A 10880-nucleotide genomic window follows, 5' to 3' on the forward strand; every position below is an offset into this window, starting at 1 on the left:
GACATTTCTGAATTTGATGCACATACAGGAGAAAAGATTCAAAACAAAAGCACCGGGCTGTTTATGTGAATATTCAATCCTGACTAAGGCATCCAGTCAGTCTCCTTTGGTCTCTCCCCAGTAACCGCCCTCATTTCTGTTTTGATTTACAAAGCCTTTGTTTTAGCTCTCTTTTTGTTTCTGGTTTAACCACAGCTCTGTTTTCCTAGTCTCTATCCTTGTGGTTCCCAGCATGTTCTACGTGAGTTTCCTGAATGATGGGATTTTTTTAAAAATGTATTTTTATTGATTTCAGAGAGGAAGGAAGAGGGAGAGAGAGATAGAAACATCCATGATGAGAGGGAATCATGGATCGGCTGCCTCCTGCAAGTCCCCCACTGGGGATCGAGCCCACAACCCAGGCATGTGCCCTTGACCAGAATTGAACCTGGGACCTTTTAGTTCCCAGGCTGACACACTATCCACTGAGCCAAACCTGCTAGGGCTGAATGATGGGATCTTGATGGTGTTAGAGAAGAATCAGGATGTGCAAGGCTCCAGGAGTCACCTTGCTCTCCCATCCTTGTCATCCTTGGCACCACTGGCAGAGGCTAAAAGTCTGACCCAAAATGGATTTCCTGTATTCTTACATCCCAGCCTGTCTCTGTGTCATTTTATTTCTTTAGGGTCATTTTTATCTTGTCACTCATTCCATCCTTGATTTTTCTCAGAGTGCTGTGGGCCATGAGTATGTTGCTGAGGTGGAGAAGCACTCTTCTCAGACTGATGCTGCCAGAGGTTTTGGGGGCAAATACGGAGTTGAGAAGGACAGGGCAGACAAGGTAAGTAACCGTTCTCTCCACACACCACCCAACTCAGAGCCTGTGGGACTTACCAACCCTCCCCCTTGAACGTGGGTCTATGGGTCTTCTGTGAGAAACAGGGCAGTGGACTCAAGGAGGGTCCAGCACGAGGACAGCAATTTAAATGAGACAAAGACTCTCAAACTTTGTTTGAATAAGGAATCCCTCAAACCATTGATTCTTGTTATACCTTGTCTATATGAAGAGATAAGAGGGAAGTTCCAAAGCTCCTCTTTTGGTCAAACATAAACACCTTATAAAAATAGAGTGTCCCCCCAAAATGTATACACACTTTAACAACTGATAACTCACTTAATTTTGAAACTGAACTCTATGTTAGTAAACACTGACTATATCATTCAAGATGTGTATACATTTTTGGGGGACACCCTATATATTTATGCTTTTCAGGAAAATAGAGATGTCAGTTTAAATGTTATTACCATGGCAACAAATAATCAATTAAAAATAATCAAGTAAAACAACTAATTAGGGTGACAATGTTTTAGAAGGTAAAGGTTACTTTTAACAAGACTTAGCACCAAATCTCTGAAGTCCAGGTGTTTAAAGATTCCTTTGTACAAAACATACAAACAAAAAAGTAGTTTTAAAGAGAGAAAAAAAGGATGATTACAGATGACAGAGTGGTCACAAGAGTGCAATTGATAACTCATTGATGTTGTCAGTTTCACTCCTTAGTAGATCAGATTCTTTGGTCTTGCATTGTGGTGGGTGCAGAATAGTATGTTTCCCCTGCAGCTACACAGAGAAGACGTCTCCTTCATAGCTGCTGAAATTCCTTTCTAACCTTCAGTTGTTTATTTGGTGGGCCCGAATCCTTAAAGCTAAGTGTTAGATGTTATTTTACTGTAGATGGGAAAAACGCCAGAAAAGTTAAAAACATACTATAAAGGAAAGGAAATATGCAGAGGGCAATGTTTTAAGGCAGTAATGGAATATGGAGCATGTTATGGTCTCCTCTAATCAGGTTGGAATTTTTCTTCCATCTTAGCCTCTTCCTAACATTTCATTGTTCTTTCTTTCATCTTGTGCCTCACAGCCACAAATTGAATCACCTAAACAGTGTGTCATGTAAATCAAGCAACATTACATACTACTAGCTTTAAGATGCAAAATCTAGACTCACTCAGAGACCCATAGTTACTGAGCCAGTTGGTGATGTTAGGTGTTGGTCAATACTTATTTACTTATATCCAGTCCCAGGAGCAGCTAGGATCCAGACTCTCCTGGTTGCCTCTCATCCCACCGAAACCCACATCTCTGTGTAGTGAAAGAAAAGAGGCACAGCATAATTAGTTAGGAATAGGATGCTATTTCTTACATGTCTACAGTGTTTTATAGTTTTCAAGGAATTGTTATCCTATTTTACTGTCATGAAGGTTAGGAAGCAAAGCACTAATTTACTGAGTAACCCAATGAAAACACTTTACATACATTGCCCCATTTAGTTCTCACAACATCCCAAATGAAGAGAGATCATTTCTTCCATTTTACAATTGAGGTTAATGAAACAGGTAAATCTATTTTCATTTTATATTTGAAGAGACTGAGGCTCAAATATTAAAGGGCATGTGTAAAGTTTAACAACTCTAAGTAGGGGAGGTGGAATTTGAATCTAGAACTGTCTGTGTTCAGAGTCCATGTTCACTGATTTGTAGCACGCTGCCTCTACACTAGCCTGTCAGTACTATCAATTTCTACATTAAACCCCCATACACAGGCCTGAGCCCCTATAATGAACCTCTGGGCTAAGCTGGGAGCAAGGATAAATGAGAGAGGGGAAGCATTGTTAGCTCTGACTAACCAATTTTCTCTCCTTTTCTTTGTAGTCAGCAGTCGGCTTTGATTACAAAGGAGAAGTGGAGAAACACACATCTCAGAAAGGCAAGGACCCTGCTGTTCTGCTCAGACTTCAAATAGCCGCAGCTGTCAACTCCCTTTTAGTTCCATAACCCGCTTCCTCACTATCTCATTTATTTTAAAATCCAACTGTGTACTTGCTTCTTCCTTTCTCCTTTACCACTTTCTATGAGATTGATCAAGTTTTATTTAGTCCCCCCCCTTTTTTTCCCTAATGGATTAAAAATAAGGTATTCTTCGCCTTTATTTTAGGAGGTTATCCTTAAGTTGTAACACGCATCTCTGACTTAAATTTAAACATTATATCTTCCTGCATAATGTAAGATATATAAAATATTTTAATTACATTCTTTTTGCATTCTACATTCTTTGTACCAGCTGGACAGTTATTATTACCTGGTATATTGGCTCTATGTGTTGATAAACCCCACAAAATTGAATCATGATTATTACCTAGTAAATACTTATTTAAATTGACCCACATATTTACCAACTCCCCCTCATCATTGTTTGCTGTATTTCATTGTTTCCTCCTGGCTTCTTCTATTTTTTTCTTGCTAAAGTATACCCTTTGATAATTCTTTCAGCGAGTCTATGAAGGAACTCTCAGGCTTTATTTTAAAAAATCTTTTATTTTCTTCCACTCTTCATTATTATTTTCCATTCATTACTTTGCAGATATTATTTCATTGTCTCTGGTATCTCTCATGTCATCATCATTTCTTTGTAGATAATATGTCTTATCTCTGTTTTCTTTTTCTTTTTTTAATTTAATTTTATTGTTTAAAGTATTACACATAGTAGTACATATATCTCCTCCCCCACCCCATTGACCTTCCCCCAGCCTCCCCTACCCCCTGTCACACAAGTCTCATCCCACCCCCCACAGTGTCATGTGTCCATTGGTTGTGCTTATATGCATGCATACAAGTCCTTTGGTTGATCTCTTTCCCCTCCTCCCCAACATGCCCCAGCCTTCCCACTGTAATTTGACAGTCTGTTAGATGCTTTACTGCTTCTGTATCTCTGTTTTCTTAAATTTTATTTTATGAAAGGTTTTCTTTTGTCTCTGATATTCTGAAATATTATCAAATATGTCAAGATGTTGGATCTATTTTTATTATTTTACATGAGACATTAGTCCTCTTTAACCTGCAAAGTACTCATTATGGAAAGTCCTCAGGCGTTTTGTTTTGTTTTGTTTTGTTTTGTTTTGATAGAAGCTTTCCTCTCTTCTTTTTTATTCTTCTGCAACTCATATTAGACGTGTATTTGAACTTTTCATTATCTTCTTGATCTCTCTCTTTCTCTTTTTATTGATTTCAGAGAGGAAGGGAGAGGAAGAGAGAGATAGAAACATCAATGATGAGAGAGAAGCATTGATAGGCTGCCTCCTGCATGCCCCCTGCTGGAGATTGACCCCCCAACCCAGACATGTGCCCTGACTGGGGACCAAACCATGACTTTCTGGTTCATAGGTCAGTGTTCAACCACTGAGCCATGCCCGGCAGGCTGATATCTCTTTTTTTAAAAAGAAAGTTTAGACTTAAAACAAAATTGAGAGGAAGGTACAGAGATTTACCATACCCCTCCCCCCCCCTTTTTTTTTTTTTTTTTTTACCAAGGACGAATCTACATTGATACATCATAATTACCCTAAGTCTATATTCACTCTTTTATCAATTTTTATTTTTTTCAATTAAAGTTTATATTTAATATTACTTTGTATTAGTTTCAGGTGTACAACATAGTGGTTAGACAGTCATATACTTTACAAAGTGGTCCACCTGATATTCCAAGTACCAACCTGGCATCATACAGTTATTACAATATTATTGACTATATTCCATATGCTGTACTTGACATTCCCATGACTATTTTGTACTACCAATTTATACTACTCAAACCTTCACCTTTTTCACCTAGTCCCCCAACCCTCCTCCATTCTGACAACCATCAGTCTTTCCTTGGTATCTGAGTATGTTTCTATTTTGTTTGTTTGTTTTGCTCTTTAGATCCCACATATAAGTGAAATCATATAATATTTGTCTTTCTCTGTCATACCAGGCTGTTGTAAATAGTAAGATTTTATGCATTGTTATCGCTGAGTAATATTCCATTGTATATCTATACCACCACTTTTTTTATCCACTCGTCTGTTGATGGGCACTTGGGTTGTTTCCATATCTTGGTAATAAGCATAAGGGTGTATATATTTTTTTGAGTTAGTGTTTTGGGTTTCTTTAGATATATACCCTGAAGTGGAATCACTGGGTCATAAAATAATTCAATTTTTAATTTTTTGAGGAACTTCTATACTGTGTTCCATAGTTGCTGCACCAATATACATTCCCATCAACAGTGCACGAGGGTTCCCTTTCTCCACATTCTTGCCAACATTTGTTGTTTGTTGATTTGTTGATAACAGCCACTCTGACAGGTATGGGGTGACATCTGGTTGTGGTTTTAATTTGCATTTTCTGATGATTAGTGACATTGAACATTTTTTCAGGCGCCAGGGGTCGAACCCACTATCCTTTGGTTCAAGAGCCAACACTAACCTCTGAGAAAACCAACCAGGGCAAGGAGTTTTATAGTTTTGCAGCTTACATTTTAGTCTATGATCTATTTTGAGTTAATTTTTTTAAAGGTATAATGTCTATATCTAGATTCATTTTTGTTTTGCATATGGATGTCCAGTTGTTCCAGTACTATTTGTTGAAAAGTCTATTTTCTCTCCATTATATTGCCTTTGCTCCTTTGTCAAGGAGTAGTTGACTATATTTATGGGGTCTATTTCTGGGCTCTCTATTCTGTTTCATTTCTATTCAGGTTCTCTGCCCATTTTTTCATTGGATTATTTGTTTTGTTGGTGTTGAGTTATATGAGTTGTTTATAAATTTTTTATAGTAACCCCCTATTGAATGTATCATTGGCAAATATTTTTTCTTTCAGTAGGTTATCTTTTTGTTTTGTTGATGGTATGTTTAGATTTGTAAGAAATTACCAAACTGTTTTCCAAAGTATCATTTTTCATTCCCACCAGCAATGTATAAGAGTTCCTGTTGCTCCACATCCTCACCAGCATTTGGTATTGTGAGTGTTCTGGATTTGGGCCATTGAAATAGGCATATACTTAGTGTCTCATTTTAGTTTACATTTTCCTGATGACATATGATTTAAAGCATCTTTTTATATGCATATTTGTCATCTGTATATCTTCTTTGGTAAGATGTTTGTTAAGATCTTTGGCACATTTTTAAAATTGTTTTTTAATTGTTGAGTTTTAAGAGTTCTTTGTATATTTTAGATAACCGTTCTTTATCAGTGTGTCTTTTGCAAATATTTTCTCCCAGTCTATGGCTTGTCTTCTCATTTCCTTGACATTGTCTTTCACGAAGCAATTTTTTAATTTTAATTATGTCCAGGCTTATCAATTATTTCTTTCATGGATTGTATCTAAAAAAAATCGCCATACCTAAGGTCATCTAGGTTTTCTCCTACACTATCTTAAAGGATATATATATATATTCTTTCACTACATTGTCTTAATTACTATAACTTTATAGCAAGTCTTAAAGTCAAATAGCATCAGTCTTCCAACTTTATGTTGGCTACTTTTTCAGTATTGTGTTGGCATAGGGTCTTTTGCCTCTCCATATAAACTTTAGAATCAAGTGTCAATATCCAAATAATTACTTGCTGGGATTTTGATTTTGATTGAATTCCATCTATGGATCAATCTGGGAAGAACGGACATCATGACAATATTGAGTCTTTCTATCCATGAGCATAAAATATATCTCCATTACTTAGTTCTTCTATGATTTACTTAATCATGATTTTCCTTATATAGATCTTGTGTATTTTTAAAAGTTATACCTGAGTATTTCTTTATTGGAGTTGCTAATGTAAATGTATTTTATTTTTTTAAAATATATTTTATTGATATTTTTACAGAGAGGAAAAGAGAGGGATAGAGAGTTTAAAACATCAATGAGAGAGAAACATTGATCAGCTGCCTCCTGCACACCCCCTACTGGGGATGTGCCCACAACCAAGGTACATGCCCTTGACCGGAATCGAACCTGGGACCTTTCAGTCCACAGGCCGACGCTCTATCCACTGAGCCAAACTGGTTAAGGCTGTATTGTATTTTAATTGCAAATTTTAGTTGTTCATGGTTGATATGTAGGAAAGCAATAGACTTTTGTATATAATCTTATATTCTGCAACCTTACTATAAGCACTTATTAGTTTCAAGAATATGCATATCTATTCTTTTGTATTTTCTACACAGACCATCATGTCATCTGTAAACAAAGACAATTTTATATCTTTCTTTCCAGTCTGTGTACCTTTTATTTCCTTTTCTTGCCTTATGGCATGAGCAAGGACTTCCTGTGCAATGTTGAAAAGAATGATGAGAGGAGCCATCCTTACCTTGTACCTGATCATAATGGGAAAGAATCAAGTTTCTTACCATTTAGGTATGATGTTAGCTGTAGGGTTTTGGTAAATTGTCTTTATCAAGTTTAGAATGTTCCCCTCTATTTCTGGCTTACTAAGTTTTTTGTTTTCTTTTTTTAAAAGAAGAGATGTTGGTTTTGGTCAAATGCTTTTTTTCTGTATCTATTTAAAAGATCCTGTGGTTTTACTTTTTTAGTCTGTTGATAGATTACATTAATTGGTTTTCAAATGTTGAACCAGCCTTTCATACTTCAGATAAATCCTACTTGGTCGTGGTGTATAATTCTTTTCATACATTGTTGGATTCAATTTGCTAATATTTAGTTGAGGATTTTTGAAACTATGTTTTTGAGAGATATTGGTCTATAGTTTTCTTTCTTGTAATATCTTTGTCTGGTTTTGGTGTTGGAGTAATGATGGCCTCTCCGAATTAGTTAGAAATTATTCCCTGTGATTTTATTCTCTGAAAGAGTTTATAGAGAATTGATACATATTTTTTTTCCTTAAATGTTGCATAGAATTCTCCAATGAACCCATCAGGGCCTGGTGTTTTCTGTTTTGGAAGATTATTAATTATTGATTCAATTTCTTTAATAAATACAGGCCTACTCATATTGTATGTTTCTTCTTGTGTGAGTTTTGGAAGTTTGTGTCTTTCCAAGAATTGTTCTATTTCATCTAGATTTTCAAATTTGTGGGCATAGAGTTGTTCATAGTATTCTTTTACTATCCTTTTAATTTCCAGGTAGAGATGCCCCCTCTTTCATTTGTGATCTTATTAATTTGTATCCCCCTTTTTTTATTAGCTTGGCTAGAGGCTTAGTGACTTATTGATCTTTTCAAAGAACCAGCTTTTGTTGTATTGATTTTCTCTATTATTTGCTGTTTTCAATTTTATTTATTTTTTCTCCTTATACTCTTTGTACTTTTCCCTTCCTTGAAGAGGGGAGAAAATTGAAATGATTACCTCATCTTGGCAGGGAAGTAAGAGAGAGAAGATAAAAACAGTGAACAAAAGATGGCTTAGAACACCGTTTCTCTTTAATTCACCTATATTTGAGCCTTGCTCTCTTCCCAGACCCCAGTCACCCATTCTTCTTGACTTTTCTCTTCAATGGCTCTTTCCTGTGGGCTGAGAGTGGGCTCTGATGACTGCTCCTTCCATCGCAGATTACTCTCATGGCTTTGGTGGCCGTTATGGAGTAGAAAAGGATAAACGGGACAAGGCAGCTCTGGGATATGACTACAAAGGAGAAACAGAGAAACACGAATCCCAGAGAGGTAAGTCGGAACTGTAGAGGAGGGAGGTCACAGAGTACCATAGAGCCTTAGCCCTTCCTTTCTGTTCTTATTTATTTCTAAATGTTTTTATTGATTTCAGAGAGAGAGGAAGGGGGAGAGGGAGAGAAATAGAAACATCTATGAGGTAGAAACATTGACATTGATCAACTGCCTCCTGCACACCCCTACTATACTGGAGATCAAACCTGGAACCTGGGCATGTGCCCCGACTGAGAATTGAACTGGTGACCTCTTGGTGCATGAGTTGATGCTCAACCACTGAGCCACACCTGCTGGACTATCTTTCCTTTCTGGAAGCTGACACAGAGGACCCAGAATATAGAGGGGCAGATGTGCAGTGGAGGTGGTGGGTGAAAAACAATGTGTATGTGTGTGAGGGTCAGTGGAGGTAAACCAAAAGTGGTAGAGAGCAAAACCATAAGATTAGGGGCAGGGCAGAAAAGGGAGGCTTGGGAGAAGGGACCACTGAGAAAAGGATGAAGACAGACAGGATCGTGATGATAGGAGTGTGATTTGCCTATGATTCCTACCGGCCCCTCTGCCTCACAGAGGATAGAGAGGTCTCCTTCCTTTCTGAGATGCATAGGAGATGGCTGGAGAGCTGTCCTTATTTTCTTCTGTTTCTTCCTTATCATCTCCCCCTTTTCTGTTACTTTCTTCTTTTTATGTTTTCCAATTCTCAGCTTTCTCTTCTCCATTCTCTCCTAAGTTTCTTCTTCCAATCCTTTTGCCTCTCTTCCCATCTTCGCCGCTCTCTATCCTTTGATTCTCATACTTCCTCATCCTCCTCTCTGTCTTCTGGTCTTTCTTCGCTCTGCTCCCTCTTCGCACCCATGTCCAGCATTTTAACTCCTGTATGACTCTTAGACCTTTCTGTTCTGCAGATTATGCCAAGGGCTTTGGTGGTCAGTATGGAATCCAGAAGGACCGAGTGGATAAGGTAAAGTACCAGAATACCAATGTCTTGAGAATAGTTTTCCAAACTGCCCTGGATGTGCATGGAGAAGAGAAGCAAAGCTGGAAAAAAGGTAGAAAAAGCTAGGTGTACTGGGCTGTCCTCCTGGTGTCCTGCACTCCCCATGGACTGCACTCAGCACCTAATGAGCATGTCTTCTGAAGCCTGAGCTTAAACTGAGGAGAGGGAAGGGAGCCAGAGAGAGACAAAGAGACAGATAAAGATAATGTTTAAAATTTCATTGATTGCTTGGCATTCTTTATCCCAATCTGCAGTCTTTTCCCACTCCATGTCACTGATCTCCCCTGCACCAGTTCCTCTTCATGCATTACCCAGGGCCTTGCTGCATTCCATGCAACTGGATTTGGAGGTGTGAGATTTTAGGTACAGTGCACATTAAAAAAGGGAGCTGAGCCCACCAGTTTAGAACTTCTTTTCCCTTTTCTCTGCCACAAAACAACAGTATTAGAATACCCTGTCCAACTGTTGAGGATCAAATGCTTAGCATACCTCCTACAGTGGCCTCAATCCCTAATATTGCTTTCTGAGTAACTACCACTTCCTTACCACCACCACCACCCTTATACACCCCCCTCCCGCCCACACACACACCCCTACTGTTCTTCTGCAGAGTGCTGTTGGCTTCAATGAAATGGAGGCTCCAACCACAGCTTATAAGAAAACGACACCCGTAGAGGCTGGTGAGTGTAAACAATTCCCTTTCTCTATGCGACTCTACTGCTTCTCCTTTCTCACTCTTTCTTCTCCCCAGACTACCTCCTCCATGCCTTCAACTACCTAGATTAGCTGAAGGACACTTGGCCCCTATCCTCATATTCCCAGGTTCTTTCTCCTAGAAAAATTAGGTTAAGAGGATAAAGAGACAGATGTCTATTTTTCCTTAAAGTGCTACGCTTCCACCCCCTCCTCTGACCCAAGAGAGCCCTAATTCTTTTTTTGTTTGTTTGTTTTTTTAAAATTAAATCTTTATTGTTCAGATTATTACAGTTGTTCCTCTTTTTTCCCCCCATAGCTCCCCTCCACCTGGTTCCCACCCCACCCTCTGCCCTTACTCCCACCACCCACTGTTCTCATCCATAGGTGTACAATTTTTGTCCAGTCTCTTCCCACACCTCCCACACCCCTCCCCCCCCCACACCCAAGAATAATCAGTCCACTCCCTTTCCATGCTCATGATTCTATTATATTCACCGGTTTATTCTGTTCATCAGATTATTTATTCACTTGATTTTTAGATTCACTTATTGATAGATATGTATTTGTTGTCACTTTGTTGTTCATAATTTTTATCTTTACCTTTTTCTTCTTCTTCCTCTTCTTAAAGAATACCCTTCAGCATTTATTCCAATTATATGAAATATCCAGAACATGTAATTCCACAAAGATATAAAGTACATTAATGTTTACCA

General features: G+C 38.1%; 1 protein-coding gene across 1 annotated transcript in view; it reads left to right on the forward strand.

Annotated features, from left to right (window-relative positions):
- Positions 1-10880, forward strand: part of HCLS1 (hematopoietic cell-specific Lyn substrate 1) — a 30248-nt gene that overhangs the window by 14867 nt on the left and 4501 nt on the right. Inside the window, exons 5-9 of the mRNA XM_015558492.1 lie at positions 711-821; positions 2693-2747; positions 8364-8474; positions 9380-9435; positions 10082-10151. Of these exons, the coding sequence (XP_015413978.1) occupies positions 711-821; positions 2693-2747; positions 8364-8474; positions 9380-9435; positions 10082-10151 (403 nt within the window). The remainder of the gene's footprint in view (positions 1-710; positions 822-2692; positions 2748-8363; positions 8475-9379; positions 9436-10081; positions 10152-10880) is intronic.

Source organism: Myotis davidii, unplaced genomic scaffold, assembly GCF_000327345.1.
Source record: "Myotis davidii unplaced genomic scaffold, ASM32734v1 scaffold292, whole genome shotgun sequence".
NCBI lineage: Eukaryota > Metazoa > Chordata > Mammalia > Chiroptera > Vespertilionidae > Myotis > Myotis davidii.